The sequence below is a fragment of the Dryobates pubescens genome, chromosome 30 (genome assembly GCF_014839835.1).
Source record: "Dryobates pubescens isolate bDryPub1 chromosome 30, bDryPub1.pri, whole genome shotgun sequence".
Lineage (NCBI taxonomy): Eukaryota > Metazoa > Chordata > Aves > Piciformes > Picidae > Dryobates > Dryobates pubescens.
In genome coordinates this window covers 10,464,280-10,480,058 of record NC_071641.1, presented here as the reverse complement: position 1 = coordinate 10,480,058, position 15,779 = coordinate 10,464,280, and the positions used below count along the sequence as shown (strand labels likewise).

Below are 15,779 nucleotides of genomic sequence, written 5' to 3'. Positions count from 1 at the left end.
GCAAGGGGGTTGGACTCAATGATCTCCAGAGGTCCCTTACAAATCCTGTCATTCCATGATGGGACAAAACCTGGGGCTTATTCATTATGTGGATACAGCTGCAAAATCTTGTTCTAATTCAGTGTGAGGAAGAGATTGTACTGAGACAGATCTGTGTATCTTGAATCAGCTCGAGGTTTCTCACTGGGATAGGTCTCTCACACACAGGGAATCAAATCACTTACACAGCAAGGAGTTGAAAGCCTTGTAGACCCCAAGGGGTGCTGATGCACTTACCCACCAAAATTGATGGGTCCTTTAATAGTAAAGACTTGTCAGGCAAGCAGAGGAGCAACTTACAGAGGAATCTCCCACTGAGGTTGCAAGAGCATGAAAGGATGTTGGGCTCTGGTTTTGTTCATTGCTTAGGGCTGGAGTTTTCAGATCAGGGAAGGGCTTTGTCAGCTCGGTGCCAGTGCTGGCAGTTGTAGCTCCAACAGAGATCTGCAGAGTTTTCTGCACCAGCAATCACAGAATCATGGAATTGTCAGGGTTGGAAGGGACCTCAAGGCTCACCAGTCCCAGCCCCCCTGTCATGGTCAGGGACACCTCACACTACAGCAGGTTGCTCACAGCCACATCCAGCCTGGCCTTCAAAACCTCCAGGCAGGAGGCTTCCACCACCTCCCTGGGCAACCTGTGCCAGTGTCTCACCACCCTCATGGGGAACAACTTCTTTCTCACAGCCAATCTGAATCTACCCATTTTTATTTGGTTTTTTCCATCCCTCCCAGTCCTATCACTACTTGACAGCCTCAAAAGTCCCTCCCCAGCTTTCTTGGAGCCCCCTTCAGATACTGGAAGGCCACAATTAGGTCTCCTTGGAGGCCTCTCCTCCCCAACTCTCTCAGGCTGTCTCCAGAGCAGAGCAGCTCCAGCCCTCTGCTTCTTCTCGTGGCCCTTCTCTGGACACCTTCCAGCTCCTCCAGACCCTTCCTGTGCTAGAGGCTCCAGAACTGGACACAGTGTTCCTGACCTTACTATAAAGAAGCCTGCTCTGAATCACCCTGAGACCTTTACAACTGGAGTAATGTGAAGCTTGCCTGGCTAAATGAGACATACTCCAAAGAGAGATTACTCAGTGAGTAATTGTTCTGTCTAGTTGGTGCTTGTCACAGCACTGTTCACATCGTACCCTAAGACCTCTCAGAGTTCTCCATACCAGAGAGACTTTTAAATGGGTGCAACTTATTGGCCCATGGCATGAAGGTATTCTGGAAGTCAAGTAATGAACTGTAGAATGATTTGGATTGCAAAGGACCTTAAAGATCATCTAATTCCAGCTATGGACTGGGACACCTCCTGCTAGACCATCGTGCTCAAGGCCCCATCCAGCCTGGCTTTGGACACTTTCAGGCTTGGACTCTCCACAGCTTCTCTGCACAATCTGTTCCAGTGCCTCACCACCTTCACGAGGAAGAATTTCTTCCTAATGTCTAGTCTAAATCCATCTTCTTCCTGTTTGAAGCCCTTACCCCTTGTCCTGTCCCTCCATGCCTTTGTAAAAAGCCCCTCTCCAGCTCTCCTGTGGTGCCCGACAAATACTGGAAAGCTTCTGTAGTATCTCCCTGGAGCCTTCTCTTCTCCAGGCTGAACAACCCCAACTCTCTCAGCCTGTCTTCATAGAAGAGGTGCTCCAACCCTCTGATCATCTTTTGCCCCATCTTGGACCTGCTCCAAGAGGTCCTTCTTGTGCTGGAGGATCCAGAACTGGACACAGGGTGGCATGAAAATTTAGACTGAGAGCAGACGAGCAATCTGTGGTGGGCTCTCTGCAGCACATTTGCAGATGTCCAGAGCCAGTGTGGCAACAGTTGCAGGTTTCACTTCCCAGGGCCTCTCCGGGCAGCTGAGAGTTCTGCTCCATCCCATCCAGCCTCCCAGGGCCCAGCAGGGGCAGCCAAACAGCCCCCAGCCTCACAGCCCCAGGTCTGTCAGAGCATCATGGCACTCTGAAGGTTTCAGCACAAAGCCAGGCAGGGGTTTGTCTTTTTGATCTATTGCCTCAGCTTTGAAACAGCTTTGAAGTATTTCTCCTTCCTGCTCTCCCTGCATCTGCTTTTTGGAAACTCATTGTGCAAAGTATTCTTCAGCCTTCTGCAGCTGTTTTTGGTAGACTCTGAGATGTCTCCATAGGAGATGACTGCAGAATTCATATTAAGCCAAGTGAGTAGTTACTGTGAGTGGCATATTAAGGCTGGGGGAATTCATGTCAGTGTTCTCTAAAAACACTTTTTGACGCTTTAAGGTGAAGGCAGAGACCAAGACCATGGCCCTCTTCCCTTTTCTCACCTGGATGACTGGTTCATGTCACTTACTCACTGTTTAATTCCCTACCTGCTGGCATGAGTACTGAACATCAGCTCCTCTACATCTACCTACTCGACCTCTTTCATCCTTAGGCCGAGCATTGTGAGCCACTTTTGTACTTCAGCAGGCACAACCTGAGCACAATCTGTACTAATTCCTTACCTCCTCATGTTCCCAAGGGAAGAAGGTGTTTGAAAGCTGAGGTATGGAATGGATGTGAGCACATCCAAACCTTGGAGTCAAAGGCAGGAGTTTCTACAGGTCTTTTAAGGAGATTAGATTTAGTCTGGGGATTGGGAAGAAATTACTGACAGTGAGGGTGGAACAGGTTGCCCAGGGAGGTTGTGGATGCCCCCTTCCTGGAGGTGTTCAAGGCCATGTCAGATGAGGCCTTGAGCAAGCTGGGCTGGTGAGAGGTGTCCCTGCCCATGGCAGGGGGTTGGATGGGTAAATGTTTGTCACCTGGATTCTCATTGGAGGCTGTAGATTGCAGTTGTTCAAGCAGTAGGAAGGAGGAGATAAAAAAAGCAATATGATGACAATGGAGAAATTCAAATGCAGCTAAAGGTCAGTGTTAGCATAGCAGAATTAGTTGCCAGTGGTTTATTTTCAGCTGCACTTTGATGTTTATTCTTTGTATGGAGGAATACTTGAACACAGCACTGCTTTATCTTTTATTCACTCTTCCTTGCCTAACAAATTCGTCTGTTCATATTTTATTGCTCTGTCCTGAGCAAATGCTGAGAAATATGTACAATCTCTCATGGAAATCTCAAGGCTCAAGGCTGGGCTTGCTGAACAATCCTCTATCTATCCTCCTAACTATTAATACCAACTGTGGGATGAGGAGTGAGAAAGCAGCCCTGTGGAAAAGGATTTGGAGGTGCTAATGGATGAGAAGCTGGACAGGAGCAGGCAGTGTGAGCTTGCAGCACAGAAGGCCAAGGGCAGCCTAGGCTGCATCCAAAGCAACATTGCCAGAGATGCAGAGAAGTGATTGTGACACTTTGCTCTGCTCTGCTGAGACCTCACCTGCAGGGCTGTGAGCAGCTCTGGAGCCCTCAGCACAGGAAGGACCTGGAGCTGAAGGAGAGGGCCACGGAAATGATTAGGTTGGAGCAGCTCTGCTGTGAGGACAGGCTGAGGGAGCTGGGGTTGTTCAGCCTGGAAAAGAGAAGGCTCCAGGGAGACCTAATAGCAACCTTCCAGTATCTGAAGGGGGCTACAAGAGGGCTGGAGAGAGACTGTTCCCAAATGCCTGCAGTGACAGGATGAGGAGCAATGGCAGAGCAGATTGAGATGGATATCAGGAAGAAATTCTTTACTATGAGGGTGATGGAGCACTGGAACAAGTTGCCCAAGGAGGTGGTTGAGTTTCCATCCCTGGAAATATTCAAGGTGAGGCTCAGTGAGGCCTTGGGCAACCTAGTTTGGTTGGGGATGTCCCTGCTGAGTGCAGGGAGGTCAGACTGGATGAGCTTTGGAGGTCCCTTCTGGCCTGGACCGTTCTATGATTCTGTAATCCTTGATGCACCCCAGGATGCCATTGGCCTTCTTGGCCACACAGGCACATTGCTGGCTCATGGTCATCTTGTTGTCCACCAGGACACCCAGGCCCTTCTCCTGAGAGCAGCTGGGCTGGTTTAAGCTAGTCCCTAGCTTAGATACTAGTTGTAAACAGGAATTTCTGGAGACTTCTGAGTATAATATAAATAATAAAAGGATTGGATGCAAAATAATAGCAAAAGATAGGTTAATATAATTCCATTGGTGTGTAGGAAACCTTATATCTTGCAGCATAGCTGGTTTGCTCTCTCTTTGCTGCTGGCTCTGCTTCTGGGCTTTTCAGGCTGTGCTATCTTCCTTCTGACCTTGGGCCTTTTTCTATCTGGCTTCTGCAAAAGGCAGAAGGGGGAAGGGGTGGCTGAGCTTTATGGGGGCCCTTTGTCCCCAGGGAAGGGACAAAGAGTTAAATCAAAGGTACAGGGTGGGTTCTGTGCTGTTTGTGTATATTTTGTAGGTGTAGTGTGGCTCAGTTGGTAGCACTTAAGACCCTTAATGGGAACATTGTGAGTTCAAGCCTGCAGTGGGCAGTAGTGTCCTCCCTACTCTAGTCATGAGGTCTGTGGTGACAGGTTGGACTCAATGATCTTTGAGATGTCTTCCAACCTTAGTGATACTGAAAGAGAAGATACTGTTGTTAAGCTATACGTATATGTGTGTGTGTGTATATATATATGTACACTCTGTACATCTCTTGCCTTTTACATTGTTATATTTACTTCCTTTTGTAAATACAATTACATTTCTATTTCCAAATTCTGAGTGTGGTGACATTGGGAATGTGCTGCCCAGGGAGGTGGTGGAGTCCCTGTCCCTGGAGGTGTTCAAAAGAGGATTGGATGTGGCACTTGAAGCCATGGTTTAGTTATCATGAGGCGTTGGGTGACAGGTTGGACTTGATGATCTCTGAGCTCTTTTCCAACCTTATTAATTCTATGATTCTATGATCTGCTCTCTGGGGCATATTTCTGAAAGATTAAGTTATTGTGGGGGAGGAAGGGAGGGAGAATCTAATTCAACCCATAACAGACAGTCTCCCAGTGTATCAGCCCCCTACCTGTACTGATCCATGAGGTTGTTCTTCCCCAGATGCAGGAATTTAAACCTGCCCTTAGTGAATTTCATTAAATTTCTGATTTAGGTTGTTAATCCAAGCAGTTTACTTCTAATCCCCAGGCTGTTATTTTAATCCTGCATTCAACAGAAATCAGGGGTGGGAAGCATTACAAATTGGCTCCTCCTTTTCATTGTTTCAGAATCATGGAATTGTTAGGGCTGGAAGGGACCTCAAGGCTCAGCCAGTCCCAACCCCCCTGTCATGGCCAGGGACACCTCACACTACAGCAGGTTGCTCACAGCCACCTCCAGCCTGGCCTGAAACACCTCCAGGGATGAGGCTTCCACCACCTCCAGTGCCAGTCTCTCACCACCCTCCTGGGGAAGAACTTCTTCCTCACATCCAACCTGAATCTACCCATTTCTAGTTTTCCCCCCACAGTCCTATCACTCCCTGATATCCTAAAAAGTCCCTCCCCAGCTTTCTTGTAGCCCCCTGCAGATCCTGGAAGGCCACAATTAGGTCTCCTGGGAGCCTTCTCTTCTCCAGACTGAATATCCCCAACTCCCTATCTACACCATTGCAATAAAGCCTACAAGCTTCTGAACTTGCTTAGGGGAAGAGGTTTTTTGTAGCACCAAGAAGAGCTTGCAGATGTCTGAAACCTGTTGTTGGTAACCTGTTATGTTTTTGTTTGATTCCCAGCTCTGGAGTGCTAACCTTAGGCAAGGCCTTGGACAGAGAAAGCACAGACCGCTACATTCTGATCGTTACAGCCTCGGATGGCAGACCTGATGGGGTGAGCATCCTGTCAGCCTTTCACACAATGGTCTCTAACAGCTCCCAAGCACTTGAAAGAATTTCATTCTGGTAGCTTTTCATATGAGTCTTGATCAAATCTGTCTGTATTATGCCACTATTTTCCTGTCCCTCCAAAAGGTTTACATAGATAGAGCCTGGGTGTCACTGGGATAATGTCCTTTGGTCTTGAAAGTCAGTGACTGCTTCCCTGTGAGGAGAGGGAGCTAGGGTTATTTAGCCTGGAGATGGGGAGGCTCAGGGGAGACCTTATTGCTCTCTACAACTACCTGAAAGGAGGCTGTAGACAGGTGGGGGTTGGTCTCTTCCAGGCAAGCAACACCAGAACAAGAGGACACAGTCTCAAGCTGTGCCAGGGGAGGTTTAGACTGGAGGTGAGGAGAAAGTTCTTCCCAGAAAGAGGAATTGGCCCTTGGGATGTGCTGCCCAGGGAGGTGGTAGAGTCACTATCCCTGGAGGTGTTCAAGAGGGGATTGGATGTGGCACTTGTTGCCATGGTTTAGTTGATTAGATGGTGTTGGGTGATAGGTTGGACTTGATGATCTCTGAGGTCTTTTCCTGCCTTTACTGATTCTATGAGTCTGTGATTCTATTCCTGCTTTTTTTGTTCTTCAACAAGAAACAGTGCAGTCAAGTTTTGTGTCAGATGTGGGCATAGAATCAGAGAACATTGGAGGTTGGAAGGGACCTCCAGAGATATTGAGTCCACTGGCAGGATCCCCTAGCACAGTCCACACAGGAATGCATCCAGGCAGGTTTTGAAAGTCTCAATAGAAGGAGACTCCACAACCTCTCTAGGCAGCCTGCTCCAGTGCTCTGTCACCCTCACTGTCAAGTTTCACCTCATGTTAAGGTGATCTTTCTATGTTCAAGTTTGTATCTGTTGTTCCTTGTCTCCTTACAGCTCTCTTAGTGGAAATGTCACCCTTCCTGACTGCTGCTTGGTTAGGGGTCTTCATCACTCTTTCTTAACTGTTTGTAGCTACTTTGTTCTTTTCTGGTTGTGGAGGTTCTGAGTTAGGACCTGGAGCATTGACCAGGCTTTGTGTTTTTTCTCTGACCTCATCACAGCAAGGCCTGCCTCTCTGTCACTGTTAACAGTGCACAACAAACAATTAAGTGGGAGTTAATTGAGCAGGCAGGGGAATGGTTTTATTTCCCCAGCGGTGAGCCTTAGCTGTAGATGAGCAGAAAGAGAAAATGTAGTAAGCTCAGATTGTTTCCCTGAGTTGTGTGTGGTTGGGTGGGATTTCAGGTGGAGAATTCATGTCTCTGCATTCCAGAGGGGGAAGTTAGAAATAAATATGCCTGACTTCTGTTAGGAGACAGAAGAAGAGCCTTTTGTGCTCTTCAGTTGTGGCTGCTGTGAGCGTGTGTGTGTCAGCCCATTGATAGCCATGGAACAGGAAGCTCCATTGTGCTGTCCTGTGTGTGCTGGGTGATGTAAGCAGAGTTAAGAGCTCCAAATACAAATCTCAAGTCCTTAAAAGACTCACCCAGCACTTCAGAAATCCTGGGGGGCAGCAAGCAAAGTGTGGCCAGCAGGGCTGGGGAGGTTCTGTTCCCCCTTTACTCTGCCCTGCTGAGACCACAGCTGCAATCCTGTGTCCAGTTCTGGGCTCCCCAGTTCCAGAGAGACAGAGACCTGCTGGGGAGAGTCCAAGGGAAAGCCAGGAGGATGATTTAGGGACTTGAGCATCTCCCTTATTGAGAGAGATTGAGAGCCCTGGGGCTGTTTAGTCTGGAGAGGAGAAGGCTGAGAAGGTATCTAATCAATGTCTATCAATATCTGAGGGATGGAGGTAAGGAAGAAGCTACCAGGCTCATTTTGGTGGTATCCAGTGACAGGACAAGGAGTAATGAGTGCAAGCCAGAACACAGCAGGTTGCACCTCAGCATGAGGAGACACTTCTTTATGGTAAGGGTGATGGAGCACTGGAGCAGGCTTCCCAGAGAGGTTGTGGAGTCTTCTACTCTGGAGACATTCAAAACCTGCCTGGATGTGTTCCTGTGTGACTTGGCCTGGATGATCCTGTTCTGGCAGGGGGGTTGGACTCAATGATCTCTAGAGGTCCCTTCCAACTCCTACCTCAACAGTTCTATGACTTTCTGCCTCTCTGCCTCTCTGATTCTTGATCAGAGCAGGACAGCACTCCAGGAAGAAGCTCATCCCCTGAGTGAACCATAAGTAGCCTTATTTCAGTGCCTTGTAGAAGTTAAACCTCAGTCATCTCAGAAGATCATTAATAATGGAGAGCATCTACCTCCCATGACACTTGAATTAATTATCTTCTTTAGAGCAAACAGGTAGCACTAGATCAAGGTAATTTAGATGGAGGCTTACTACTTGAATAGCATACAGAGAATTAATTAATTACACTGAATTTTCTGTTACTCCTGTAAATATTACCTGGGTCTGCTCCACATCAGCCCCTTTGCAAGGTCTAAAGAGTACATTCATCTGAGTACCTACTCACTGAACTGAGATTTAGTGTACAAAAAGGCTACTGAAGAAGCAGTCTACTTAAATGACCTTTTTGTAATTAGTAACACAAGATTGCTCCCAAAAAATAAACTTCATGGAATCTATTTGTACTGGGGAACGTTAATAAAACCCTAATGAGGCACATTTGATTTGATCTGTTGGTGTGGTGGGAAGGAGCAGCTCTTAAATGCATGGAAGGGATCAATACAGTGGTGGAAGGAGCAGCTCTTGAATGCATGGAAAGGATCAATACAAACTGGTAAATGATGTTGTCTTTCCTCCCCTGAAGGACACGCCCTTAAGTTGTTTTCTTGTGAGCAATACAGACTCTTAGTAGACTCTTAGACTGAAGGGTCAACACTAAACCATGTTCCTAAGTGCTGGGTCCCCAGGCTGCTTGAACACCCCTGCCCTGGGCAGACCATTCTGCCCTAAAGGTCACTACAAGTCCCTGGAAGGAGGTTGGGGTGAGGTGAGGGTTGGTCTTTTCTCCCTCATATCAGGTGATAGAAGGAGAGGAAATGGCCTGAAATTGTGCCAGGGAAGGGTTAGGCTGGAGTTAGGTGTGGTGCATTGAAGTTTCCCCCAACATTGACTTTGCCAGACCAACCCAGTTAGAAGCAAATGAAGCTGTGTTTACAAGCAACGTCTGCACTTTACAATGGAATGCAATGAATATGTACAAAATACACAGGATTTACAATATTATACAGGTATTTACAATCAACACACAGCACAAGGACTGCTACTAGCTGCTACTAGCTTCTCCCTCCCTCCCTACCACAGTGCCATGGTTTAGTTGATTAGATGGTGTTGGATGATAGGTTGGACTCGATGATCTCAAAGGTCTCTTCCAACCTGGTTAATTCTATTCTATTCTATTCTATTCTATTCTATTCTATGCTATTCTATGCTATGCTATGCTATTCTATTCTATTCTATGCTATGCTATGCTATTCTATTCTATGCTATGCTATGCTATGCTATTCTAGTCTATGCTATGCTATTCTAGTCTATTCTATGCTATTCTATTCTATGCTATTCTATGCTATGCTATGCTATTCTAGTCTATTCTATGCTATTCTATTCTATTCTATGCTATGCTATGCTATTCTATTCTATTGTATGCTATGCTATGCTATGCTATTCTATGCTATTCTATTCTATTCTATGCTATGCTATTCTATTCTATTGTATGCTATGCTATGCTATTCTATTCTATGCTATGCTATGCTATTCTATTCTATGCTATGCTATGCTATTCTATTCTATGCTATGCTATGCTATGCTATGCTATTCTATGCTATGCTATGCTATGCTATTCTATTCTATGCTATGCTATGCTATTCTATTCTATTGTATGCTATGCTATGCTATGCTATTCTATGCTATTCTATTCTATGCTATGCTATGCTATTCTATTCTATGCTATGCTATTCTATTCTATGCTATGCTATGCTATTCTATTGTATTCTATGCTATGCTATGCTATTCTATTCTATTGTATGCTATGCTATGCTATTCTATTCTATTCTATGCTATGCTATGCTATGCTATTCTATTCTATTGTATGCTATTCTATGCTATGCTATTCTATTCTATTCTATGCTATGCTATGCTATTCTATTCTATGCTATGCTATGCTATTCTATTCTATGCTATGCTATGCTATGCTATTCTATGCTATTCTATTCTATGCTATGCTATGCTATTCTATGCTATTCTATTCTATGCTATGCTATGCTATGCTATTCTATGCTATGCTATGATATTCTATGCTATGCTATGCTATTCTATGCTATTCTATGCTATGCTATTCCCCCTTTACCCCCCTGTACAACAGGGACAAGAGAAAGGAGCAGAGAAGTTAGACTTAGCGAAAGCCAGCCAACAAGCAGGTTATCTGTCCCCAGCGAAGCAAAACAGCCAGAGATCAGAAGAGAAGAGGGAAGAACTGTTCTGGTCCAGCTCCTCTTATTCTAGATATTTACCCAGTTGTAATGGGTTGGGGCAGGTCCCCTCCCCACCACAGGCAGAAATAACGACTCAGGCAAACGGATTGCAAAAGTGATGAAAGTTTAAATAGAAAGCGGTGAATGTTACAGAAAACCCAAAGCGCAGTGACAAAGAAAGATCCCATCCCCACCTGAGGGTGCATCCAAAACCCCCAGGGCTCCTTCTTCCCCCTCCCTCTGCTGGGCTAGTCTCAGCTGGCCAGGCCTGAGACTGCCCATCCCCCTGTGGCCTTGGGCCCAATCAGGCCCATGGCCGGGAGATCTCTCCCCCAGTTACCAAGTCTCGGAGAGGGAAGGAAAGAGGAAGTGCCAGACCCCACCGCAAAATTTATAGTGGTGCAAGGGATTATGGTAGAAATACCTAATTTCCTGAGTCCACCCACTGGGATGGACTTCTGGACACAGGAAACACCCCTGTAGCAGAGGGCACCCAGCCCAAACTACGACACCAGTGAATTTGTTTACTATTTTGTTTTCCTTTTTACACCCAATAGTGAGTTATTTATATTTTTTCTACTTTTCTGCTCGAAATCTATAACTAAATTTTAAAGGCATAGCCTAAAACCACCACTTCAGGAAATTTTTTTTGCTGCAAGAATGGTGAGGGATTGGCACAGGCTTCCCAAGTTGGTGGTGGAGTCCCCAGCCCTGGAGGTGTTCAAGAAAAACGTGGACGTGGCACTCTGGGACATCTTTTAATGGCCATGGGGGTGTTAGGTCGACACTTGGACTCAGTGATCTTAGAGGTCTCTTCCAACCCAAACAGTTCTATGGTTCTGTGATTATCAGATCCAAACAGGTGCATTGTTTGCTGTCCTGAGAGCTGCTCCAGGTTCATTTTAGCATCACAAAAGTTCACCATGATGCATATTATCATCAGGCACGTACCCTTAAAATTCTCTTGAATGGACAGGAAATGTCTTCTAGCAGGAGGATACATAGAATACATAGAATAAACCAGGTTGGAAGACACCTTCAAGATCATCGCGTCCAACCCATCAACCAATCCAACACCACCTAAACAACTAAGCCATGGCACCAAGCACCCCAACAAGTCTTCTCCTGAACACCTTCAATGATGGCGACTCCACCACCTCCCCAGGCAGCCCATTCCAATGGGCAATCACTCTCTCTGTGTAGAATTTCTTCCTAACCTCCAGCCTAAACCTCCCCTGGTGCAGCCTGAGACTGTGTCCTCTTGTTCTGGTACTGGCTGTCCTGGTATTGAATACATAGAATACATAGAATAAACCAGGTTGGAAGAGACCTTCAAGATCACCGCGTCCAACCCATCAACCAATCAAACACCACCCAAACAACTAACCCATGGCACCAAGCACCCCATCAAGTCTCCTCCTGAACACCTCCAGTGATGGCGACTCCACCACCTCCCCAGGCAGCCCATTCCAATGTGCAATCACTCTTTCTGTATAGAACTTTTTCCTAACATCTAGCCTGACCCTCCCCTGGCACAGCCTGAGACTGTGTCCTCTTGTTCTGGTACTGGCTGCCTGGGAGAAGAGACCAACATCCATCTGCCTACAACCTCCCTTCAGGTAGTTGTAGAGAGCAATAAGGTCACCCCTGAGCCTCCTCTTCTCCAGGCTAAGCAACCCCAGCTCCCTCAGCCTCTCCTCACAGGGCTGTGTTCCAAACCCCTCCCCAGCTTTGTTGCCCTTCTCTGGACTCGTTCCAGCAAGTCAACCTCCTTCCTAAACTGAGGGGCCCAGAACTGGACACAGGACTCGAGGTGCGGCCTAACCAGTGCAGTGTACAGGGGCAGAATGACCTCCCTGCTCCTGCTGGCCACACTCTTCCTGATGCAGGCCAGGATGCCATTGGCCCTCTTAGCTGCCTGGGCACACTGCAGGCTCATGTTCAGTCTACTGTCGACCAGCACCCCCAGGTCCCTCTCTGCCTGGCTGTTCTCCAGCCACTCTGACCCCAGCCTGTAGTACTGTGTGGGGTTGCTGTGGCCAATGTGCAGCACCTGGCACTTGGATGTGTTCAATCTCCTGCCCTTGGCCTCTGCCCATCTGCCCAGCCTGTCCAGGTCCCTCTGCAGAGCCTCTCCTACCCTCCAGCAGATCAACTCCTGCCCCCAGCTTGGTGTCGTCAGCAAATTTACTGCTGATGGACTCAATGGCCTCATCCAGATCATCAATAAAGATGTTAAAGAGCATGGGGCTCAGCACTGGTCCCTGGGGCACACCACTGGTGCCTGGCTGCCAGCTGGCAGTGCCACCATTCACCACCACTCTCTGGGCTCAGCCTCCAGCCAATTCCTAACCCAATGCGGTGTGCTTCTGTCCAAGCCATGGGCTGACAGCTTGGCCAGGAGTTTGCTGTGGGGGACAGTGTCAAAGGCCTTGCTGAGGTCCAGGCAGACCTCATCCACAGCCTGCCCCACATCCACCAGGCAGTCACCTGACCATAGAAGGAGCTCAGGTTGGTCAGGCAGGACCTGCCCTTCCTAAATCCATGCTGGCTGGGCCTGAGCCCTTGGCCATCCTCTAAGTGCTGTGTGATTGCACTCAGGAGAGCTCTCCCTGTCTCCAGCTGATGATTTGTATGCCAGATATTCCTGGGTGTACACATTCCAAGGGTTTTTAATCACCCTGCCTTCTGTGGGAATCCAGTTAGCTTCAGAGGATCGATTTACATTCAACAGGCGTCACACAACAGGTCAAACCTTCTGGACTGGGCTGTGTGCTGACAATGAGGCATCAGTTGTAAAGCACATTTGCCTTCAGTGTGTGAATGGCAGTTCCAGAGACAATTAGCAAACAACTGGGCATAAGCAAACAGAAAAACCTGTCCTGGAAGCATCTTTTTTTGTTTGCTTGCTTCAAATTGCTCTCTGCTTGTTACTTTTGAATTACTAAGGTTGGTCTTCTGCATTGGCCTCCAGGCAAAGTGCAGAAGAAACTCTCACTGGAACAGCTGTGTTGTGCCTGGATATTATTTACACCACTTCCAGGGGGTGTTTGGGATCTGCTCTTTGCAGTAGATCTTCAGGAGAGCCAGAGGGAGCTGAGGGCTCTGTGGCTTGGAGAGGGGGAGACTGAGAGGTGACCCCATTGCTGGGGATAAAGATGTGCAGGGTGAGTGCCAGAGGCTGGAGCCAGGCTCTGCTGGGTGCTGCCCAATGCCAGCACAAGGGGCAATCGAAAGTTCCATGTGAACTTGAGGAAGATTTTTTTTCTTTTCCCTGTGAGGGTGACAGAACCCTGGAACAGGCTGCCCAGGGGATTTATGGAGTCTCCTTCTCTGGAGATATTCAAGACCCACCTGGATGTGTTCCTGTGTGAACTGCTCTAGGTGGTGCTGCTCTGGCAGCAGGGTTGGACTGGATGAACTTTCGAGGTCCCTTCCTAACATTCTGTGATTCTGTGATCCAGAGGGATTGCTAAGGAAGGCTGCTGGCACAGGCAGCCCCTCAGCAAAGATGCAGAGCACTGGGCCGAGTTTACAGCCTTGAAAGGAGGCTCTAATAGTGCTCTGGGCTGCCTGCCAAACCTAAGGATTTGGTAGGTGGAGGAGATTGACCTGTTTGAGGATCTCTCCTGTGGAGAGTAGGTTATCAGATTGAACTGGCAGTGCAGCAGTGAAGGCATGCCTGAGTGCTGTTAAGATTATGAGTACACAACTTGTCCTTTGCAAGTGCTCTTCCTGTGTGGCAGATAGGAAGATCTTGCCCTGTAATAAAAATTAGATGATCTTCTGAATTGATTGTGGGAACGCTGCTGCAGGCAGCTCTGAGGGTGTTAAACTGTTTGTGGTTTGTTGCACGAGAGCTAGAGCACCAGAAGGCCTCTCAGAAGGAGGCAGCTGAAGGTGCAGGATTGTATTTTTTGGTGTTTTAAGGGAGAATGGTTCCAGGGCTGCTTAGGAGATCCCGGAGGTGCCACTTTCTGACAGGTTGGTGAGGCTGCTGCCCAAAGCAGGGGCCTGTTTCAGGGGCTACAGCTGAAGGTGTGATTAGTGTGGCTGTAGATTTCACAGGAACCCTGCATGGCACAGGCTGGAGCCTCTGGGGGTCATCTAGGCCAACCCCCATGCTAAAGAAGGGGCATGCACAGCAGCAGGCCCAGGATCACAATGGCCAGGCAGGTTTGGAGTCTCTTCAGAGTAGAAGACTCCACAGCTACACTGGGCAGCCTGCTTCAGGGCTCCAGCTGCCTCACACCAAAGAAGTTTCTCCTCAAGTTCAGGTGGAATCTCCAGTTTGCAACGGTTGCCCTTTGCCCTGTCACTGGGTGCTACTGAAAAAAGTCTGGCCCCATCCTCCTGATGCCCACCTGCTGATCATTGAGAAGAATCCCCTTCAGGCTGCTCTTCTCCAGTCTAAACAGTCCCAGGTCTCTCAGCCTTTCCTCCTCCCAGAGAGGTTCCAGTTCCCTCATCATCTTTGTAGCCTCTGCTGGGCTTTCTCCAGTATTTCCCTTTCTCTTTTGGACTGGGAGCCCAGAACTGGACACAGAACATCCCAGCACACCATTGGCCTTCATGACCACAAGCGTGCCTTGCTGGCTCATGTTGTCTACCAGCACTCCCACATCCATCTCTGCAGAGCTGCTTCCCAGTGTGTCAATCCCTTGACTGTCGTGGTGCAGGAGGTTGTTCCTCCCCAGGTGCAGGCCAGGATGCCATTGGCCTTCTTGGGCACCTGGGCACACTGCTGGCTCATGTTCAGCTGCTGTCCACCAGTCCCTCCAGGTCCATTTCTGCCTGGCTGCTCTCCAGACACTCTGACCCCAGCCTGTAGCACTGCCTGGGGTTGCTGTGGCCAATGTGCAGAACCTGGCAATTAGATGTGTTCAATCTCATGCCCTTTGACTCTGCCCATCTGTCCAGCCTGGCAAGGTCCCTGCAGTCTGTTCAGGTCTGGCTGAACGGCAGCACAGCCTGAGGGGTGTCAGCCACTGCTCCCAGTTTGGTACCACCTTTTCCATCCTACAGACTTCCCCCAGTGCAGCTCGATGCAAAGCAGCTGAGGATCAGAAGGCAGCTGGACACAGCAGAGGAAAGCTAGTTCAATCCATGGTGTTTGATTTAACACTGCACTTGCCAGCAGCAGTGGCTGCAGCACACACACATCACCACAGATGTCACTGTCCCTGGGTTAAGAGTACAAAGCAGCATCTGGGCAGCCAGCATTAATTATCTGCATCACTCTTCAGCTTCACACAAGTTTCTTCCCATCTTCTCTCTCCCTTTGGCAGACTTATCCCACAGGCTGTGTTTGTAGAATAAGCTAATTTTATTTTCTTCTCATGTGAAGTGAATGAAATGCTGAAGGAGAAGAGTGCCCAGGCTGATGACAGCATGGTGTGATAGCAGGCTAGATGGCTGTCCACTGTGCCTCCAAACCATCAGCATCAGCTCTTGCTTGCCATCAGTCATGGCAGATACTGCTTCATAGAATCACAGAATTGTCAGGCTTGGAAGAGACCTCAAGGACAGTGCTTCAGTTCCATTCCCCCTGCCA

The 15,779-nt window shown here is 48.1% G+C and overlaps 1 protein-coding gene across 1 annotated transcript in view; it reads left to right on the top strand.

The window, feature by feature from the left end:
• PCDH15 (protocadherin related 15) overlaps positions 1 to 15,779 on the top strand; it is a 995,294-nt gene that overhangs the window by 849,439 nt on the left and 130,076 nt on the right. Inside the window, exon 21 of the mRNA XM_054174769.1 lies at positions 5,675 to 5,768. Coding sequence (XP_054030744.1) covers positions 5,675 to 5,768 — 94 coding nt within the window. The remainder of the gene's footprint in view (positions 1 to 5,674; positions 5,769 to 15,779) is intronic.